The 24102-nt window shown below is 32.7% G+C and overlaps 2 protein-coding genes across 2 annotated transcripts; both read left to right on the top strand.

The window, feature by feature from the left end:
* Positions 1-1025: 1025 nt before the first annotated feature.
* Positions 1026-10136, top strand: LOC132758667 (transaldolase-like). Its single transcript, XM_060750355.1, has 4 exons — positions 1026-1064; positions 3008-3122; positions 8282-8418; positions 8920-10136. The coding sequence occupies exons 1-4, from the start codon at positions 1026-1028 to the stop codon at positions 8935-8937; spliced, it is 309 nt and encodes a 102-aa protein (XP_060606338.1). The 3' UTR covers positions 8938-10136.
* A 3515-nt stretch (positions 10137-13651) lies between these two features.
* Positions 13652-15827, top strand: LOC132758657 (uncharacterized). Its single transcript, XM_060750345.1, has 3 exons — positions 13652-13813; positions 13929-14084; positions 15475-15827. Exons 1-3 carry the CDS (start codon positions 13759-13761, stop codon positions 15603-15605), a joined length of 342 nt encoding a protein of 113 aa, XP_060606328.1. The 5' UTR covers positions 13652-13758; the 3' UTR covers positions 15606-15827.
* The last annotated feature ends 8275 nt before the right edge of the window (positions 15828-24102 follow it).

Here is a 24102-nt window from a genome sequence, read left to right as displayed (position 1 = left end):
GACAAAAACATATAAGGAAAATCAATGGCCCCGGGGAGGGGCCAATTTTGACCCCAGGGATCTTATTTGAACAAACTTGGTAGACATCCATTAGAACATGTTTCATAACCCATGTGACCCAGATCGTTCGCTCACTCTGTTGTTCCAGAATATTTATTCAAATTGTGAAAAATAACACAAAATTGAAAAGCGTTGCAACGCGTTACACTCAGATCTGAGTAACAATATCACAAAAATACGATTTTCAATTTATTTTTGAGTATATTTCTTAATTATCTTTTGCAAATTTGTCTGCTTAAAGTGTCCAAGCTGATCAATGTAAGAAATAAATTTATGATTTTTGGCTTTTGAACATCAATGGAGTTCCTGTAAAACATGATGAAAAAGCGCTGAATGTAGAAGGTGGCAAATGTAAACAAAGTTGTATGTTGACTTCCATGTTAATTACTAAATTCCTATATCTTTACTTATTGCTAATATACAAAATAAGCAAAACGTTCTTCGGCTTTATGCCTGAGGAGTTATATTTTGGGAATTGTAACAAGACATCCAAATTTAAAAAGAAAAAATGAGACTCAGTGGACCTTTAATGCTCCAACACAGCTGTATTTGCCAAGTTTTGTTTTATTCAATAAAAGATTTGTTACATCTTTTTAGTCATTATTCGCAAGATATTATATCGTATGTTTTTCTCAAAAGATAACAATAAAAGACAAATATCTAATATCATAACGAGAATCTCGTAATTGGATTTTTCTCTTTTAAAATAAATTACAATATAGAATCATTATTTGTGTATATATATATATCATTGTTTTTGTCGATTATAATTCAATATCTTGAAGTAATATCTTAGAAAGCAATAACAAAGAGGTTTGCAACTGGTAAAAATCTCATTATAATGTTCAATAAAAAAGGAATAACTATTCTACAAGAAATGAAATTGCGTTCATTTTACTGTGTCATGCTGCATTATCAACATTCTGTTCTTTCAAATTAAAGTAGTTTTAATATCATTTAGAAAGATGCATGTGAATGGTTATGAACATCAGAATTATTCTTTGGTTAGTGGGCTATCGATTTATCGCCTGACTATTGCAATAGCATAGTTCACCTTTTGTGAAAAATTCACAATTCAACCTGCCAAAAGCCAAAAACATAAATAAACAAATAAAATAATTAATAAGTAAATTTCAGCAAACACATAAGCAAGAAATTCCATTATTGTCCTTATTGGTTTGCTATATCATGTAAGCTCTCTTTAAAACGGGAAACTGCGTAGAAACACCGGTCTTCTGTAAACTGGATAGCTGGATAGCAACTTCACATATAAAATGTATGCAAAGTGGCTAGTAATATTTGAACCTGCAACGTTGATTAGCAATTGATTTGAAGTCAATTTCCTAAACAACTATTTCAGCCATCCATGTATGCTTCCTTTGTATAAAGTTAAAGGATAACTTGCCCATTTGTACTTAATAAGACAACGTAGTGAATATGCAACGAAGCCTTAACATTATGCTTATCAGAAAAGGGTGAGCAAAGTTACCACGAGAAACAAATAAAGGGTGTACCTAAATTATAAGTAGCTTTGTTTTTCTGATGTTTTTAACAATCGTCTTAAAATGATTTTAACTAGAACCGGTTTAACCGGGTGATGCTCCCCGAGAATGTTTTGGACACAGGAAAGTATAAAAAATGAACAAAGGGCAAAAACTCCACAATTAGGCAAGGCAGAGTTATGTTTTTTTGCAGTGTACTATATTCAATGAGATCTATCTATAAAGTTTCGTGATGACATCTCTTATAGTTTCAGAGTTATGTCCCAGGTAAAATTCTAAGTATAAAAAATGAACAAAGGGCAAAAACTCCACAATTAGGCAAGGCAGAGTTATGGTTTTTTGCAGTGTACTTTATTCAATGAGATCTATCTATAAAGTTTCGTGATGACATCTCTTATAGTTTCAGAGTTATGTCCCAGGTAAAATTCAAAGTGTAAAAATGAACAAAGGGCAATAACTTCATAATTAGACAATGCTGTGTTAAGATTAGCATTTTATCAATACTTACACAAATGTATTGATAATTTGTAGAACTGATAATTAACTTCTGAAAAATCAAGATGAGCGAAGTCGATTAACTGCGGCAATTGCATGCTCATTTGACCTTTTTGTTAATTGCAAACTGGAATCAAATTGATGTTATCAAGAGGAGAACGAATGATTTTAAGTACTTAACGTTACATCGTATAGTTGAGTACTATTGCCCTTACGGACATTTTATAACAAAACCGGTTTGTCACGGTTCGTGAGTAAAATTTTTTGTTTGGCGGGTATTCATTGTTGAAATCAGTTCTAGCGAAATTTTCTACGTTGCAATTTAATGCCTTAACCGGCTCCTTTGTTAAAAACGGTCTAGTAAAGCAATTACCGACCGTTTAATAGGTATGCAAATAGATACCGACCTGTTATTGTTCTATTGTTCACTATACAAAAGAACATATGTAGTATTTGTTATAGTAATGAAAATGTTGTTAAGTTTTCAAAAATCTAAGCAAGTGTAAGACTCTTGCCTATCATGGACCATGCTACTATTTGTTGTGGATATAATGTAGTTATTTGCAAGACTCATATAAAATTTGACATTTTTCTTTCAGTGTGAAACTGAATGAGACTGTTTTTCCTTTGCTAATTCTAGTTCCCATTTAGTCATAATGTGTTAAGCGTTTTGTCAAAATGACAGTTTGGTGTTAACATAACTTAAATGGTACTTATGGAGAAAATCTCAAGAGTTATTGAATATACATCTATGGTGTATTACTGTATCCCAGGCTGTAGCATGTGCAGAAGCTGGAGTAACACTGATCTCACCATTCGTTGGTCATATCTTTGACTGGGTAATATTCATTTTCTTGACGATAGATCGAAATAACACCGTGCTCTGTTACATTAGGCTATATTGTAAAAAGTTGATGTGAGGTATTGTATACATATATGTTGCATTACAGGCTGTAGCATGTGCTGAAGCTGGAGTAACACTGATTTCACCATTTGTTGGTCGTATCTTTGACTGGTTTGTTCAGAATACAGGTCAAAAAGAGTTTGACTACCTTGAGGATCCAGGTATGTTAAAATATTATATATATATATTTGAGTATACTTTACACAAAACTGATTTGTATAGCAAATTGCTAATAAAACAATCAATGGTTCTACCTGCTTGGGCCTGAAATAATGTACGGAGGGACACCTGAGGTCTTCCTCCACCAGTAAAGCTGGATAGGCATCATAAGACCTTTTCTGTGTTGGTCCGGTATATAACTCAACAACCAAAAATATTTTGTATGTTTTCAAAGAAGCGCACCTTAATGTTCATAATGAGGCAGAAAATTATCTGTGACAATGGCTGTCGGACATTGAGTCTAATGGTCATTTGTCTCTCAGTGCTGATTCACAAATCATTATGTAATTTGAGTAGAAATTGGTAATTGCTGGTTTGTTATTAAAAGATACAAAAAAAAGAAGTCAGGTTTTATGACTGCCAAACTATGACCTTAAGTTGTTGAAATCATTGTAAAAGGGCATATAGAACAGAACAGTATATAGTGCGCCATATGCAGGCTGCAATTTTTATGCTCTTCAAATTTTGATTTATTACGCTTGAACAAGCTGCTTTTTTGGGTCTTGATTTTTGGCAGGGACATCTATAAACTTGTAACCAACATGTTACAGAAATTGATTTTATGATTTATATTTGGATTTATGAGTTATTTTGAATTGAAAAAGTTTTTGAAAATAACAAATATTGGGAAAAATTGGATATACAGTATAATTATATCAATTGTGTTGGTGAACACCAAATCACCTGAAGTCATGGCTAATCCATGTACAATGACAGTGAGACAGTACAATAGAGAGCAATTATTGGATTGTAGATCTGTGCCTAGAAGCTATGTTATACCAAATGAAGAAACGTTATCTTTGTTGAAAAAAAATTATGGTATTTTGAATATAGAGGTAAACGAGCTGGCCAGCCCAAGGATTAAACATAATGGTGGTGTTCATTTGGCAAACTTTGGCTAACCAACATTTTCAATTTTGCCGTGTTTGGGCTTTCTTTAGGGATTCTGTTTTTTATCTATTTTATGATCACATCCGTGTTATTTGTGCCGTGTGGCGGCTGTAAAAAGTCTCCCCGTACATTTAATCAATGATGTTATATTTTCGATCCTTGAAGATCGTTCAGCACGACATTATTGTTGTGCTTGTGGTATTTTTAGTTTCAACTTTTCGGCATTTTCTATTTGGGTGGTTCCAATATTCCTACTTGAATAATGTTGAATCACCCTTAGGATATGTTGCCTGCTTTTTAAATTTGTCTTTTGACGTCTTATCTGTGATACGCAGGCTTCATAACCTCTGATCCCCTTTCAAAATTCCATTTTATTTAGTTCCGCCCATTGTTTTCTCGTTTAGGGCACACGTATTTTTTTAATTGGGGACCATACGCCGCTTTTCATGGAATGGCACTACTGTGTCACATTGAAGGTTCCATGATTACCGCCGTATGAACACATCTGCGGATGTTTCTAAATTCTAAATTTTACTATTTCATGTTTAAATGTTGAATTCTGCTTAAGCCGGTGCTAGGGGGCGTGGACGGTAACTTGCACTTTCCAGTACCGTCCATGAACAGGCTCAATCAAACCGAGCCTGCAACATTTTCAATTTTGCCGTGTTGGGCTTTCTTTAGGGATTCTGTTTTTATCTATTTTAGTTCAAATTAAACTTGATCACACATACATACAAAATGTCCATAGACAGAGAAAAATGAAACTTGCCACAGTTAATAGAAGATCTATACGGAATAAATCGGCAGATCTTCTCCAGCATATCCTTGAAGAGAATATTGACTTTTGTTTAATTACGGAAACTTGGCTACAGACTGATGGTGATGATTTTGTTAGGGGTGAACTGGCTCAGGAAGGGTTCTGCTTTGATGATGTACCCAGGCCTGATCGTAGTGGTGGAGGAATAGGCCTTCTATACAGAGATAACCTGAAAGTGTCAAGCCTACCCAGCAAATCGTATCAATCATTTGAATGTGCTGAATGGCAAATATGTATCCAAACATTCATACTTAGAATCGTTGGCATTTATAGACCGCCATATTCTGCAAAACACCCGGTCACTCAAGCTACATTCATGACTGAATTCACTGAATATTTAGAACAAGTATCATCTCAATCTAGGTCCATGGTAATTCTTGGGGACTTCAAGCAATTCCAACAATGTTTGAAATCATATGGACTTGTTCAGCATGTGAATACTCCAACTCATTCTAGTGGGCATATTATTGACCTGATCATCACAAAAAAGGAAGACAAACTTGCTAGTGTAAACAATCTTCAGTCTAACTATTACATCTCAGATCACTGTTTTGTTAGTTGTAATATTCAACAATTCTGCCCCCCTTTGGTTACAAAAAACATCATATCACGTAACTGGAAATGTGTGTCGAAGAACTTGTTAGAAGCCGATCTTGAAGAGTTAAACAGTTTAGCAGAAAAATCATCTACCGTGAATGAACTTGTGTCTGATTTCACAAAGACTGCATCTGATATAATTTGTAAACATGCTCCATTGAAAGAAAGATCAATTACTGTTAGACCCAAACTTCCATGGTACTCTGGATATCTTAAGCAATTAAAACAGTACAAAAGATCAATAGAGAAAATATACTTAAAGGACAGGTCAGATCTCACAAAAATAGTGTACAATAATGTAAGAAACTCCTATACTGCGGCAATAGCATCAGCAAAGGATAGGTTCTATCAGAGTAGAATCGGAGAGGCTGAAGGGAATGTGAAGAAGTTATATAACGTGACTTCAGACTTGCTTGGGCGTTCGAAGGATAACCCACTTCCACCTCACACCAGTGAGACGGCACTTGCAAACGATTTCTTGCGTTACTTTAGTGACAAAATCCTTAAACTTCGTGATGATCTGGATAACATAAACACAGAAACATCATCTTCAGTGATTGATAGTATTATGGCATCTGATGTACCATCAAGTGAAAATATCATGAACAAATTTATACCACTAAATGAAAAAGACATAATCAAACTTGTGAGTGAATCAAAAACAACAACATGTGAGTTGGACGTTATGCCAACACCAAAGCTGAAAGAAAATCTTCATTTGATTGCACCTGTTGTGACAGAAATCGTGAATCGGTCATTGTCTTCTGGTGTTTTTCCAGAGACGTGGAAGAGCGCTGTTATTAAGCCCCTTTTGAAAAAGAAAGGCCTTCCCTTAGAATTGAAAAACTATCGGCCTGTATCAAACCTGTCATTCTTGTCGAAAATTCTTGAAAAAGCTGCAATGAACCAAATTTCAAGCCACATTGAGTCCAACAATTTGTTACCATCTTACCAAAGTGCATACCGTAAATTTCACAGTGTTGAGTCTGCTATGATGAAAATGTACAGTGATCTGCTAGAAACAGCTGATAGCCGCCATGTGACAATAGTTGTAATGATTGATTTAAGCGCCGCCTTCGATACTATCGATATACCAATATTACTTGAAATCCTACAGAAAGACTTTGCCATATAGGGTATTCCATTAAAGTGGATCGAATCTTATTTAACCAACAGAGATATGAAAGTAGTCATTGAACAGTCTTCATCGGATACTGAGCCACTGAGGTTCGGGGTTCCCCAGGGTTCTTGTGCTGGACCGGTGATATTTACTCTCTATATAGCTGCCCTTAACAAAATAGTCCAGAAATATCCGGCGGATTTGTATGGATATGCAGACGATCATAAAGTGGCATTTAAAATTAGAGCTGGTGACCATCACAGCGAAGAAATCGTTCGCCAAAAATTAACTGACTGTCTTAATGATATTGTGTCATGGATGACTAGATTTAAGTTAAAAATGAACAATAGCAAGACAGAAATCATCATTTATGGTACAAGACATCAGCTGAAGAAATTGAACATTTCAAGTGTCAATGTTGGTGGGGTCGAAGTCAACTGTGTTGACAATGTGAGAGACCTTGGAGTACAGATGACCAGCACTTTAAGTTTTGACATCCATATTCAAAAGAAGTGTCAGATTGCACACATGCAGTTAAGAAATTTGAAAGCAATCAGAAAAACATCTCACTCAGAAATCTGCAGAAATCCTTGTTCACGGTTTGATTCATTCACATTTAGACTTTTGCAATGGATTATTCGCTGATATTCCAGCCTATCAATTTGATAAATTACAACGTGTGCAAAATTATGCTGCTAGAATTGTCACTGGAGCTGCTTACTATCAATCCAGTGCTGAAATTCTTAAATCACTCCACTGGCTTCCAATTCGAGCAAGAATCATGTACAAAGTTATTGTGACTGTGTTTCGTGTTGCAAATGGCACCGCTCCATTGTATCTTCGTAAATTGTTCACTAAATGCCAGAGTCAGTACAGGAAAAGACTGAGATCCTCATCATCTAGCCACATTCGGTTTGATATACCATCAACAAATTCAAAACTTGCTGATAGATCCTTGGCCATTGTGGGACCTAAATGGTGGAATTCATTGCCAGACTATCTGAAGGACATTACCAATGAAAATCAGTTTAAGGCTAAACTTAAAACATACTTGTTTGGACTGTTTTTCAACTAGAGTTGTAGATTGGCTGTGCCATCGATACTGGGTTTGGGAGTGTCTTGATCAAGCATATGTGTATATAGTCTTAACAATGTACAGCGCAATCGAATATTTAATACATTTTTGCGCTATATAAATGTCTTGTATTTGTATTTGTATTTGTATTTGATAAGATTGTCTCTGTGACTAGATATATGGCAGTTTTCACCATGTTATATTTTGCTTGCTCTTAAAGGCACATTATGCCTCCGTAATAAATAAATTTTCTATTATGCAGAAATCATATGTTAGAAATTATTGTTAATTTATTTTAAACATTTGAGATGTTCATCACTTGAATGAAATAATGTTGAATGTAAAATAAATTGTGATAAAGGTAGCAAAATGTAAACAAAGTGGTATTTTGAGTGCCACACAAAATATTGATGTACTATAACTGTGCTAATTACCAAAACACAAAAGATAGAAAGACTGCTCAGAAATATGACCAATGAGTGACTTTTTGGAAAACTCTTAACACAATACCAAAAATAAAAAGCTTTTGAAAAATTAAAACGATATAATTTATGAGGCTTAAATGGGCCTTTAAAATGACATGAAAATGTTTGTATTATAGTTGTGAAAAGTGTGACACGTATTAATAACTTTTACAAGAAGTTTGGCTATCAAACAGTCGTCATGGGAGCCTCCTTCCGAAACACCAATCAAATCAAAGGTCTTGTTGGTTGTGACCTACTAACAGTATGCAATATCGTAAGTTACCTTTTTATTGACACAAATAATGTATTAAGGAAGCAGTGACCTAGACGTTTTTGCTTTCGAACACAGGGAGTATGTATTTAAGCCCTTCAAGGGGTAATGATCATGACTTTATTTTTGTGATATTAGTACATGTTAATTTTAGAAATCTCAAGATCGAATCAAAAAGGCTTAAAAACAAGTTATCAATACATGTATACATTGTACTTTAAAACTGCAACCATGTCTTAGCTATATTGCCAGCATATCTGTCTTCATGTCTTAGGAGTTTGACAAGGTTCTACACTCTCAGCGCCTTCATTTTTTTGCAATTTAACATCAAAGTCTTCACAATAAATTGTTTCAATTCAAAACAGGACAGATTCATATTGAGAATTTTAGCAGGGTACAGGTTTATATTTATATTTAAAATTCGGATTTTAACAAACTGAAGTACCAAAGTATTGAAAGACCAAACATTTTAATGCATTTTTGTAATTCTTTTTTTCTCTATAGCCTTTCACTACTGGATAAACTGTCTAAATCAACAGTTTGGAGAATAGCTGAGAAAAAAATCAGGTAAATTATAATGATATAGCAATAACCAAAATATAAAGATGATGACTTATTTCTGTATGGTTTTAAATATGATGAAGTTGATGTACAAACGTGGGAGGAATACTTTTTTAAAATCTCATTTAGCGGCTTCAACCTTGAAGCACACGGATGTTGTTGGCCCTTAATACATAATCATTGCTAAAGGGATAAAACCCTAATTAAAATAGCAAAATATTTTTTTGTTCCAGAACATTTTATTCTGTTTATGTACATTATTCATGTGTGTTAAATAACAGAGACATTCTATATTACATCTTTTTCGGGAATCAACCAGATAATAATGGATCCAATATAATTTTACTGTTAGAAAATTTTATAAAAATATTTCATAAGATATAGATTTATACCCTTTAAAAGAGTTATGTCCCCTTTAAAGTAAATTTTTGAACAATTCTTGGTTTCTGCAGGGCAACTTTGGAAGGATTTATCTTGAATGCATAGTTTTGCCTGTGATACTTTTTTTATTTAAAATGTCCCATTGGGCATATGTTGTCCTGCCTCACCGCTAGCTGAGCTCTCGTTATGGGTTGTTGAGGTTGGCAAAGGGTGGCAAATAAGTTTTCCCTTGTCTGCCAATGCCTTCCACAGTACTGCTGTCACATTGTCTGTTGGCACACTTACAAACTTTATTGCATATTGTTGGTTTTTACGTATGTTGTCTTTTATTAATGGTTTAGATAAACTGCATCAGAAAGTTGCCATATGACCTACATTTGGTAGTATAACTTTTTACCCAAAAGAGAATAAAATCTCAAATATTATAAGAAATTGTGTGTTCATTCAGAAATACCTTTTCATGCTTAGCATCTTCAAGTATACATGTATGTATAACATATATAAATGTATAAACCACTTTATCCACTGCCATATTTCCTAAAAAAACCTGGGAGCTTTAATATTGTTTCACAGTTATAGCTTTATTGTTTCATAGTTATTCCCCTTTGCTTTGTGTATTTTTTTAACAAGATGCTGAGCATCTTGCTTTATATTCATGAATAAACATTCATAAATAAAAAAGTAAAAATATTTCTATATCATATCACATATCATTTTATGGTTCAGAAGTCATAAAGAAGGGAAATTAACTTGATAAATGTTGTTGGTAAATTAACTTTATACATCATGAAGGGTGGTTTACTATAAATATGAAGAGTGGTTAATTTAATCAATTGTGAACGGAAATGGATTAGATTAGTTAACTAAATAAATTTTGATAGAAAGTTAATGAAAGGCATAATGGTGGGCAGTTAACTTAATAAATTGTGAAGGGAAATCAACTAAATGAAATGTGAAGGGCAGTAAACTAAATAAATTTTGATATAAAGTTAATGTGAGAAATAATGGAGGGCAGTAAGCTTAATAAATTTTGAAGGGAAGTTAATGTTAGAAATAATGATAGGCAGTTAACTTGGTAAATTGTGAAGGGCAATTAATTTAATGAATTGTGAGGAGCAGTTAACTGTATAAATTTTGATAGAAAGTTAATGTAAGAAATAATGGAGGACAGTTAACTTAATAAATCATGCAGGGAAATTAACTTAAGGAATTGATTAGCGAAGTTAACTTTATAAATTGTGAAGGGAAATTAATTTGATTAAAAAACATGAGGGAAATTAACGTGATGAATTATGAAGGAGCTTAAATTTATCAAAATTTCTTGGGGCATACTATTTATTGCATTCAGTTTTGACATGATGTGAATAAAACACATATACATAGAGCATATTTACAATCTTTTATAATTAACATTTTCTTTACTGTTTGCATTAACACATTCTAAGAAATGAATAAATTTCTTAGAAATTGTAAATTTTTTACAGGTACAATAAAGACCTTTTTATTTACATCATAAAAATAGTTTTTCTCACTCATGTTAGGTATTTAAAATGGTTCATTATAATACAAATCTGAGTTCCAAGAAGTTGTTATTTATTTCTTCATAATACTTATGAACAGACTTTTTTCTCCAACTATGGTTGTATAAGATACATGTAGTTTTATTTTTTTCATTTGCTAGACTTAACTTAGCATGGTGGTGGCTTTGCTAGATATAAATTTTTGAAATGATATTTTCAAACAGAAATCTCAAGGTTTGTTAAAATGCAAAATTATAAAAACAAACAAAAAATGAAATTTCAACTTGAATGCAAATAATGTTTTTCATAAAATTACAGGTGTTTTGTTTTACTATTGCATCGAATTTATTTATATTTTTACCCTACATAAAGTAAAAGAACTACTTAAGTTAGGGAGTAAGATTTTACAATTGTGCTTTTAATTTGCTTGACTTTCAGACTAATTTTTTACGATTATAATTATATGAAAATCATGTGTTAATCGGAGAATGTATAATATTCTAAAAGATATGATTTCTGTTTTTCTATTGATGTATAATGAGAAAACTGTTACTGATTTTTTTGATTATCTGTTTCTAGAACAAATATATTAAAGAAATATATTTTCTATGAAAGATTTTTGTTTTTTTTAATTCTTTTTCTCCCAGTATTTCATCCTGCCGTCAAAAACATGAAAAAATAAAAAAAGTAGTTTCTAGGACATTTTTTGTCTTTCACACTACAGTCATCTTTTACATTTACCAGACCAGTGGTTAACGCGTCGGACAAGTAATCTAAGGATGCTGGTCACGTGGATTAAAACACCGTCTATGGGAAGCTGCTGTTGAATGTGGCCATATGATCATGACAGTGTTGGTGCGATGTTAACCCCTCTCACATAAAAATAATATTGAAATAAAAAAAAAATAATAATATATATGTTACAGAATGAAATATTTGAGATCTAAAGGAATTCTATTTTCTTGATAAAAAAGGATGTTTAATATCATTCATAAAGTACATTATACTATTCTATCATAAAATGTAAATGATAAAATTAGATCTTATTAAATTTTAGTAATTATATAAAGAAATCAGGATCTCATGTACATTTCTGTAACATGTATATGCATTTCTCTCTTTGCTATCTTTAAAAATGAAGAGTACTCTGGTGACAGCAACAACAAAGAACAGTGAATTGCCGTGGTAAAATCACATTCTCTATTTCAAGAAGAAGAAAAAAGAAAACAAATTCACCAAAAACCGACAATTTCAAAAGAATTTCTTGAAAATACCAAAAAGTTGATTACATAGTTTTCACTTCAGTTTTTTACGACTTCATACACATTTCAGACAGAAGTTACCGGATCTGACAACCTGTAATTTTAGATGTCCTTGTCACAGCGCGCGTAGCGTTTTTTATTTTATTTTTTTTCTATAGTCATGAAATGTCAATATGATGCTGACCTTTATTTTATTTAGAAAATTGTGGTGATCATATGTGATATCAGTTACATGCCGGAGTAATTGTTCTGTTATGTATGAGCTATGTTTACAAATAACAACATTTATCTGTAATTTGCCATATTTTGCCGAGTAGTTGATACGAGTTCAACAAACTTTTCAAACTTGAACAGAGGAAATCACGGTACATATCCATATCGGTACCCTCTTTGAGAAACCTACTAAAACATTACCCTCTTTGCACATGCACAGAGCATTTTCTACTGAAAACAAGTAGGCGACATAGACCATTCTAGTAAATGATCATTCTACTGATAATAGGTGGTATGTCGAGTGAAAATGAAGTATACCACGGAACACTAGAATGTTTTAACTGTCTTTGACCATTGACCATTTTCCAATTACTGGAACTCTACAATAAGCTACACAAAAGCGCGATGTTTTGCCCCAACCACCGCCTCGGCATGTTCTGTAGGCCAAAATGAACTACTCATTTGATTATGGTCACATCATACTTTTTACATGTACTCATTTCTGTATTATCTTTGGACAAATATAAAAAGTATAAAAATGCATTTGAAATTCATAAGAACGCATAACTTTCGGCTTTCAGCGGTAGGGGTTACCTCTTTGCTATTGATTTTTCTTGTCAAATGTAGATTTCGCAGAGGGTACCGCATCGTCGGATACCCACGATTGATTAACATGTAACACAACATGCAATCAAACTTATAAAATTGATGTTAATGGTTCGGCCATGGGTACTCGACGATGAGAAGACCGATATGTATATGCACTCTAGAAATTGTAATCGCACTAACTTTAACTAGAATCGAGATAGACACAAAACTGGCCCTATTTAGAAGTAATTCGTAAAACAATTAAATATTTTAAATACATTTGGTTTTCGCGAAAAATTAGTTTGTAACTTTGTGAATTTTTAGAACCCTTGGGTAGGGTGGGGGACTCGGGTCACAAGTTTGATTCTTAAAATGAAACTAGTACTGGTTATATTGTCCCAGAAATCAAACTGATATTGTTAAAATCTTCAAGTTTTCATCCAACAGAGCATGATATACATGTACATGTAAAATAATAGATAACTCATAAACCAACAATTCCCCAAGTTATTTTGTACTTTACACTTTTGCTTTGAAGTGTCAGATGTAGTATTCCTGTCACCATTCCACGACATAATAGATTTACAAATATTAATATTACTATTTAAGCCTTTGCCTTTTATTTTTATCAGTAGATCGCAAATGGTGTGGTATTTATCCTAAACTTAAAGGTTATCATCTCAATTTTACAATTTCAGGCAATTTGTGTACTTTTTATGGAGATACGCCATGAAAATATAGTTGCTATATAAGTCACAAACGCTTGTTTCTAAACTTATCTGTGTTACAGAAGCGCTCGGTTCGTAAAGTCTCCAAAAATGGCTATCCTCACATCTTTGGCATGCGTTTGGTTAGGTTTAACACTTGTTGCAGGTAAGTTACTTTGTAATTATTTTAACTTCAAAATTGGTTGAAAATTGTGTAATTTGGATAATAGTAACATTAAAAGTATACAGTTTTAAACGATTTATGTTGTTTTTCTCCCCAGTCGTGAGTGGCAATTGCCCACCAGTAGAAGAACTTCAATGCGGAACTCCAGACGTGTGCCCTAAGAACAGACCATTTAAAGTCTTCTCATACATACCACCTGGTCCCAGCACAGGTGGATACCAATGTACGGGCTGTGGATACTGTGTTGCATCGGGTACTTATATTTACCATACAAATTGTTTTTAACATCAATTTTGTCAGTGTTATAAAACTTAAAGAAATACCTTCTGGCTTGAGGAATTTAGAAAAAAAATAAGTTTAGTGATAGTTATAATGTGTATGTTTGTAGAAATAATAATCTGAAGCATTTTAAAGAATGTGCTTTAAAACAGTTTATAGTTGTGCATGTTTTATTGTAAAAATTACACCATTTTGCCTCTCACAAAAGAGATATCATTTGAAATCGTGCTCTTTTTTAACGCATATATTGTTTACTGAAGGTGTTTGGTTTGTAAATTTATAGAGACAATCAACGCGGTCCGGATCAAATTCTATGAATTACTTTCCTACTTTGTTTGCTAAAGAGTCATAAACCTTTATGCACGTGCCATCTCGACTTTTTGTCACGTATTGCCATGTTTTTGTTTTTTATATATTGATGTTTTTTCTTAGGGCTTTAGAACAAAAAAAGTCTTCTTCTTTTCAATTGAAATCTCTTTGATCTAAAGAGTTTTCTATCATTTTTTAGTTTGTATAAGTATTTCGTAGTATACAATATACATTGTATTATACGAAAGACCAGTTTCTTGAACTCTCGAATACATCTTCACGAATTAACAATTTCAACTTCATGAATTCACGAGTTTTACATACATAGTTAACAAATTTACGATTTCAACTTCACGGATTCACGATTTCAACTTTTCATCATCACAAATACACTACATGAATTCACGTTTCGAACTCCACGATTTCAACTTCGTGAATTCCGTACGTTGAAAACGTGAATTTACGAAGTTAAATTTTTTTGTGAATTTACGAAGATGAAAAACGTGTAGTGAATTCATGAAGTTGAAATGTCCCCACCGATCTTTCGTAGTATTAAGTCACATTTGTTTAAAGCTTTTAAGTTACATTTTTGAATTTTGTATTGCTTTTAACTGGCAGCTTGCTTTAAGCAATGACATATAACGAGGCACTTTTAAGTCCTGTAGCATTAAGAGAAAGTATCTTCAAAACTGTCAATCTGTTGGTAATGGACCGTACATATTCAGTATACTCGTATCATTAATGTCAACTGGTACAATAACACAATAAGACTTTTATTTTGTATTATTATTTTGCGGTTTTATATTGTTAGGTATATATTAAATGAATTTATATAAATTTTGGACATATTGAACTTGAAACCATACCGGAAATGCCAATTCAGATGTTTTATATTTCAAATAAAGATCAATAATTGAATAATTGGTAACTTCTTGCGTGACGCGCAATATTTTTCGTCTTATCGCATTGTCATAATAAGACACATTCAGAGATGTCAGAGAATCATAAACAAAATATAAACTTTGAGGTACAATTACAAATATTATTTGTTTCAGATGAAGTGTGCCCGGAATTGCCGTGTCCGATGTTCCACCCAGGGCCCGGCTGCAATGTACGTCTGTACCCTGTCATGTTGAATGTTGCCGGAAATCAGTGTATGTGGCAGTGCGATGTGTTGAGGTGTTAAATAGAGCAATTATTTAACATTTGCTTTCGTTAGTTTTATACTCTTCACTTCACATGTTTAAAATATTTCAGGATAAACGTTACGTTTATATTTTGTTAACATTAAAAATAAGCATCAAAAGAACTACAAATTATTTTGACAAAACATAGAAAAAAAACAACAAAACATTGTTTCTGTTAACTATTATGCACATATTGACATAAAATCAAAATATACTCACTTTTTCATATAAATTTGTTGACTGCCTTAAAACATACCACCTGGGTAGCGATACAAAGATATTGTTGCGTATCGCTGTCTCTTGTATGTCTTTTATTCTACTAGCATGTATTCGCTAACTCAGAAGAATAGTTCTTCGTGGTATAGAGCTTCTGTATTTTATATATATATATAAATGACGGATCGGGCGGACACCAAGCGATCACAAAAATTCCTAAGATTGGGCTATCAGAGGATGACTCCGCATTAGTTTATTGTAATTTATTTTTGGATGATATATAAAGGTTCTTTAATATAAAACTTCTCAAGTAACAACCAAGACGATTTCAAGTTAACGATGTTTATTTACGGACTCACCGTAATGAACTATATATTATTTAAATCTTGAACAAATGTTGTATAATTATATTAAACAAAGCCTGCTACTTGAATAGTATTAACAACAATGTATATAATTTATATATATCCGAATTTATATTACTTCGGTAAAATGATGTATATCTGTACCAGTGACGGCTGTTAAAATAACATATCAATTAGTATTTCAAATATCGACTTTACCGAAAATAACTTTATGAATATAAATCTGTGTGCGTACGTTGTGAGGTGTCGGCAACTTAATACAATAAAATTAACAATAAAAAAATATTACTTTAATGGAAATTTCATCTTTAATATACTATACTCATGTGCTCTTTGCAAAATAAATTTTTCAAAACAACTGTTTAAACTTTCCAAGAACTCTGAAGTTTCTATGCTTAACTTTATGCAACAAATACTCTTTTAGAACAAAAATTATTACTTAAATCTTTATTAATAATGCTTTTAAGTATTTAAGAAAATATGCTATCAAAATTACCAAAGATGTAACTTGTAAATAATATCTAAATAATATCTGAATGAGCTTCTGCTTCTAATGTTTTGATCGAGCGGAGTGACTTCCGACAGGAAAACTGCGCTTTTATAGTCAAGATTCCTACACTGTCCCACACTGTGGGAAACTTTAAGAAAAGTGTAGGAAAGGCTCCTAAAGGGTTTCCTACAGATCCTACACCTCCCACAACTTACATCAAAGATAAAAATACAACATAGAACAATATATTTAAACACATATTACGTTAAGCTAATAATTATTGGAATTAATAAAAACATGAAACAAGTGAAATACCGTTATTATGTGTAGAGATATGAAATTTTAAGATTAATAAATTAAATGTAACCCCACTTTGTACCCCACAGGTAAAGAAAAGTTTTTCACAAGATGATGATGTCATAAATCACCTAATGTGTGACGTCATATTTGTAAGCAAACAAAATGGCGGAATATCAATACAATGGTTACAAGTTAGAATGTTCTTCTTTGAATAGAGGAATAATTAATGCATCTAACGGTAAAATTACTCGTGAATTATAAAGTTAATGCATCTCTTTGACTTTATGATAAACTTTGAACTTAGTTAAAAGAGTTTTTATTAATAACTACACTGTTTATTTAAAACAACAGTTCATAAAAATGGGTGGGGTGTGGCAGATCACAATATCAACATCACCTGTGGAGTTAGGACCTTTGTTTAGGGATAAAATCACTGTTTGAGATGATACATTATTTCTTAAATAGTCGAAATAAATTAATAATAAGTCAGCCCAATTCGACCATACAAGGCCCGACTTTCTGCTTTCTCGTTCGCAATGGAACCTATCACTCTCAGTTTAGGATTTCCCTATCTATCTTACCCACTGATAGATTTCATTAGTCAGCAAAGTCAACATTGTCAGATATTTCAGAATAAGATTAGTGTCAGCAACGTCAGATATTGCAGTAGCAACGTTAACACGTCAGATATTAAAAAAAAGAAATGTTTTAAGCATTTTAAGCAACGTTAGCAATGTCAGGTATTTCGGGAAAAGTATTTGTTCTGCAACGTCAACAACGTTAAATTTAAAAACCTTATTTTCAACAACCTCAGATGATTGGGATTAAACTCATTTTCAGTTGTTATCATTGTCGGTATGTTTACAAATATAAAAGTCCTTTGGGAATAATGTATATCAGATAAGATAGGTGATTACCAAAAGTACCGAAATGAACGAGTCTTGGGTTTTCAAAGATTTGTGCAGATCAATTATACCATACAAAGTCATTAAGATCGTTTGAAAAACAAATAATTATTGAGGACTGAAGGGAATACTAAACGATCTCATTCAATGATAACATTACATAGAAATATTGAGGTTATGTATATTGAATTAGAATTTGTAAACGATAATTGAAAAGATTTGTTACGAGGCAAGTCTTCCATAAAATATTAATATCATGAAAACAGAAAAATGGGCGTTTTTTAAGGGGACTTCAGAGTAACACGTTTATGCCATTCCATTAAACCGGCGTATGGACTCCAAGTCTCGTGTGCCCTAAACGAGAAAACAATAGACTGGAATTTTGAAAGGGAATCAGAGGTTATGAAGTTTGAATATCATAGAGAAAACGTCAAAAGACAAGTTTAATTTAAAAAGCAGGCAACACATCCTCAGGGTGGTTATAGAGTATTTAAATCGGCATACTAGAAAAACAAGAAACTGAAGTAACTTAAAGTACAACAAAAGTGAACCCACAGCAATTATGTTTTGCTGAACGATCTACAAGGATCGTAAATATAACATCTTTGATGAACATTATGGATGCCTGGAAAATTTATATCTAAACTACATGGGTTACGTCTTTTCACGCTGAATATCTTAAATGATATTGTGTCAACACAAAAACAAGAAGACAAAAATAGTTTTTAATGATTTATATAAGGTTGTGCGAAATTTTTTTTAATGGCTGGTGAAAAAGAAATATCGATACAAATCAAAGTACATGTATATGTTTCATGTTTGCTCCGACATCGGCCACATATTATAATAGATATTATCATTGAGTAAAGCTAGATTAAATTGAAATCGAAATAATTTGAAAATTTACATGCTACCTTCTTCAAATTTTTGAAGACCGAAATGAACGCTAGGTACCACGCTTCTCAGTCTCGTATATAGGTGCTAAAAATAACTTATGAATTTTGAGCCAACCAACGGGTCCGTTACAAAATCTGTTTTGGATAGTATCGACTTTAATCGTTAGCGTTTGAACTGTATATTGTCCATCTTTCATTCTAGAAAAAGCCTTTAATCATAATTACACTAAATCTTTAGAAAGAAAAATATTGACTGAAAAGCAAACAGTATGGAAAGCCTTGAATGTTTTATAATTACAAAACTGAACGTTGGAATGTCCAAATAGCAATATATTGAGTCAACTTTTCTTTATACAATGTGCACTCATGAAAATATTATGGGGCAGCTCCTTACATGAATTCAACTGAACAATATATAATGTCAATGTGTCCTTATATGATGTCAATCTATCATTTTACGATTTGCATTTTTGTATATATTATGTGGAACAATTCTTATATATGGTCAAAATCACAAAATCTGTCCTTATGTGATATAAGTATGTCATTATAAGATGTGAAGTTATGAATATATTATATGAAATGATTCTGATATAAAGTCAACAATATATGATGTCAATGTCTCTATATGTTATGTCAATATATCAATATACGATGTGCATTTTCAGTATATTACAATGTATTATGTGAAACAATCCTTATATACAGTCATTATACCAGTATATTATGCAGAATCATCCTTATATAGAGTCAACTTTAAAATATTTGATGTCAATGTGTCATTATATGATGTCAATCTTCGTGATACGATGTGCATTAGTGAATTTATGATGTGGAGCCATCTTTATATAGAGTCATAACAACAGTCTATTATGTGAGTCTGTCATTATATGATGTCAGTCTTTCAAATATGATATGCATTTACGAATATATTATGTGGAACCGTCCTTATATAGAGTCAAAATAACACTATATTATGTGGAACCTATATAGAGTCAACTTAACAATATATGATGTAAATGTGTCCTTATTATACGATGTGCATTTATTAATATATTATGTAAATCCTTATATGGAGTCAGAATAAGAAATATATAATGTAAATATGTCGTTAAAAATTGCAAATCATATAAAGATAGATTGACATTATAAAATGACATATTGACCGCATATATTGATATAAAACTGTTTCCAAAAATATATTCAAAAGTCCACACAGTGCAGACTATGTGCCGAATGGGGTGGTCTATATTCTGTTTCAGCAAGCAATGAAAGTGTTAAACAAACTGAAAAGTACCAGGCAAATTAGTACGTTGTTTGTGGTACAAAATAAAACGGAAACTGTTGACAAGGACAGTACTTTATTGTAAGATTTAGATATACAGATTGAGATAGACACATGACTTTAATAAACACAAATAATTTAATTAATCGCAAATGATTAAATCTGAAAAAGAAATATTACAAACAAAAGAACAAAACAAAACTAACTATATTCAAAACAATATAAAGATAATGTAATAGTTTAACAAACAACATTAACACTTAAGAAAATTAAAGGAATTTTCTCACTTATCAAATTCCGGAAACAGTAAAATTCTAATTTTTGGATGATTTTCATTCAAACCATATAAATGAACAGACTTTGAAACCATAGTTTGTGAGAATCTCTGTCAATGTTTCTCTTGCATAAAAAGATTTAGAAAAGGGCACTTTATATCATATCAAATGTTTGTTGTACATTTTTGGCCATAAATACTATGGAAATAACAGTTTGTTTTACAGAAAATGAAACACACGCAATTATGGTAGAAAAAACAACTATATACTTGAGTATTTACTGACTGTAGTAGAAAAATAATTATCTCTGAAAAACGAACATAAATTCGAATGATTCTTAATATTTAACCATATCATACACTTATTTATAATTAGCCTGTCGTGTTATGGGAGCCGTTGACATGCATGAAACACTCATTCTCATGCACAGACGAAAACCTTAATGAAGTAACACATTTCTTAAAATACATGTTTCTTGTAAACATGCACACTTTGTATATATATTTTTTTCTCAAAGAATGTTACCTAAGTGTTAAAATTTTCAACTTGATTTTCATGTATACATATCTATCTATCTATCTCTGGATACTGCCAACCCCTCTTACGAGTGTTAAAGGCAGGAATTTAGTGCACGTCGGATTGTTAGTAAAAGGTGAAGAGAAAAGCTAAAAAGAAAAGTCCAAACATTGACATGCTTGGAAGGTGAGACTGAAAATGTATTCTAGTCATGGTTAAAATGTTAATAGTGAAACAAGATGATAAGAGATAAAATAGTTTAAAAACACTGGGAGTAAGACTAGTACTGCAAACCCACCACTGCCTGTTTGAACTGACTCAGGTTGGGCAGGGGTGGCAAAATGTTACTAGGAAGTTTATTTCCCATAGTTATAATGCTATGAGGGAAGGGAAAGAGTTCTTATGGTATCGGAGGATACCTGTATTTGAACGTAGGGATAAGGGATGCATATGGGTTCTGGTTAATTCTAATGTGGGGTTTGAACATAAGTTGTGGTAGGGAATTTAAAGTTGGGGCAACCCTAGGTTAAATGGTATAATTTATTCAAAAAATTATCAGTCTACAGTCCAGTCTGCGATGGTTCAAGGGATCGCCCAGCCCAGTTCTTCCTGCAATGGCTTTGTGACACTAGAGTGGGGGAGTAAATTTCCCTTTTAAGCCATTCTTATTGACCCGTCTCTGGATCATCTCAACCCTTCTGTAATATTTGGGTTTTAGTATAAGGAGCCCCAAATAAGGACATTTTAAACCTGTGGGCGACCAGGGACTTGTATGCTAGTTTTTTACTTTCTCATTTTTTAGTGATGACTTTCTTTTAATAAAGCCAAGGGATCTGTTTGCATTGGAAAAGTTATTTCGAGATATAACTGTGTATTAAATTTAAGGTCAGCAGATAGATCTAGTCCGAGATATTTTTAGCAATTTGTAACAGACTCTAGGATTTGGCCATGGAGCATATATTTGTGTTTAATTATGGGTTTTATTTTTGGTGATATGGATGACTTGGCATTTTGAAGGTTAAACTCCTGTTCCCACTGCTTTCTCCCACAAAAACCATATTGTCTAGATCATGTTGGAGAGTTGGGGGGTCTGAGGAGGAATTGATGGTTTAGGTATACAGCAGTGTTGTCTGCAAATAATCTGACTTGGGATTTGAGGACAGAAGATGGTAACTTGTTGATATATAGAAGGAAACAGAGGGGCCCTAGGACCGAGCCTTGGGGCACTCCAGAGTAACTGGGACTTTCAGATGAGCAGTCACTTTCCACAACTACTGTCTGTCTACGGGCAATAAGGAATGACTGTATCCAGTTTAGAAATTTGAGGACAAACACCATGTTCTTGCAGGGTATCTAAGAGTTTTAAGATGGTTTTACTTTATCGAAAGCTTTTGGAGAAGTCAAGAAGTATAAGATCTGTTTGTTTGCCATTTGAAAGGTTGTTCACAAAGTAATCAGTAAGTTCAATGAGTTGTGTCTCACATGATCGTCTTTCTCTGAATCCATGCTGAAGATCAAAGAGTATGTTGTGGGTGGTAAAGTGAGAGGATAGTTGAGAGGCAACTATATGTTCGAGTGTTTTACAGAGGATGCATGTAAGGAAATTGGGCGATAGTTTGCTGGATCACTTGTATCACCTTTTTTGTAGACAGGGCATACGTTTTGCACGGGTCCAGTCATTGGGAATATTACCGGTGGTCAGGGATTTTTGGAAAAGAACTGCAACGATGTCAAGCAATCTCTTTCTCTCAGCTCCTTCAGGACAATTGGTCTAATGTTGTCAGGGCCGGCAGCTTTGTTGGCATTGAGGTTGCGAGGAGCTTTAGTACACCTGCCCTACCGATGATGATGTCATTCATTTGTGGGGTACTGACAATACTTTCTGGATCCATGAGTCTCAGTTTTTGTATACATTGATCTTTAAGTGTGAGTGGTATAATTGGTGAGAGAAACTGATTGAAATTGTTTGTTAAGAATGTTTGCTTTTTTCAGTGTTATTAATTTTGAGAGAACCTGACTTTTGATCTTTTAAAATGGAGACACACTTTGTGAATCTTGTTTAGAGTTTTTTATAAGTGAGTATAGTTTTTTTGGTACAAAACTTTACTTTGTGTATTAGTTTTCATCATCATCATCTGCAAGGTTCAGGATGTTTTCTAAGTAAGATTCATATGATTGTTTAATTCTAGCTTTTATTTGCGATTTCAAATTTTTAAATTTTAGCCATTGATCATGATCAGATTTATTTTTATTTGTTTTTTGGTTTTTTTATATTTTTATAGAGCTGATCTCTTTTATATGAATTAATTTTTTAATGGATTTTGTTATCCAGGGCAAAGATGGTTTAGCCTGTAATTCTTTTAGTGGGTATGAATTTTGATATGCCATCTCAAGTGTGTGTTTGAACTGCGACCAAAGTTCTTCAACAGACAAAGATTCAGCTTTTTGAAGTATTTCAGATGTTGAGGTTTTAATGAAGGTTTTCAACTCAGTCCATTTTGCCTTTTTATACAAGGTGCAAGTACGAGGTTTTTGTTTGAGGAGGGTAGGCCTAGAAGATATTTCTGTGGATATGATGTCATGATCTGATATGCCAGGGTATGACCTTGACATTGTTAACAAGAGTGTGGTTTGAAATGAGCAAATAGATCAAGAAATATTGTCATTTCGTGTACTTTCATTGACCATTTTGTACGAGGTTATGATCATCAATGATGTTCAGGAATTTATCATACACAGGACTTGTGTTTAAGCCCTTCTTTAAGATATGGTGTATGTTCAGAGTCCCAATTTAATTTTTGGGAGGTTAAAATCGCCAAGGATTTAACTTTGTACCTTTTAAGTTACGCACAAGTTCAAGGGATTTTTCAATTCTAAGATACTATTCATATCAAGTTCGTGTGGTTTGTAATAAGATGCCAGAAAGAAGTGACTTACTACCTTTGATTTCTATTTTCATCCATATTATTTCACAATCGGTGTTCAGTTTTGGTTGTTCACTTGGTAGGAGGTTGTTTTTAAGCAAGGATAAACACTCCACCGCCTTACCTTTGAGTCTGTCACGGCGAAAAACTGTGTAGCCGAGTTAGGTGGGAAAATTTCACTGTATAGTGTTCTTTATTTAGCCATGACTCTGTGGCTGTAACAATATCTGGGTTTTGATCTATTAATAAATTTTGAAATTCATGTTTTTTTGTTGACTATTGACTGGCAGTTTATGCATATAATTTTTCAGTTTTGGATACATA

Source organism: Ruditapes philippinarum, unplaced genomic scaffold (assembly GCF_026571515.1).
Source record: "Ruditapes philippinarum isolate M1 unplaced genomic scaffold, ASM2657151v2 ctg1726_1_1_1_1, whole genome shotgun sequence".
NCBI classification, from domain to species: Eukaryota; Metazoa; Mollusca; class Bivalvia; order Venerida; family Veneridae; genus Ruditapes; species Ruditapes philippinarum.
Note: the sequence above shows the minus strand (reverse complement) of the source record. Positions and strands in the feature narration are given on the sequence as shown.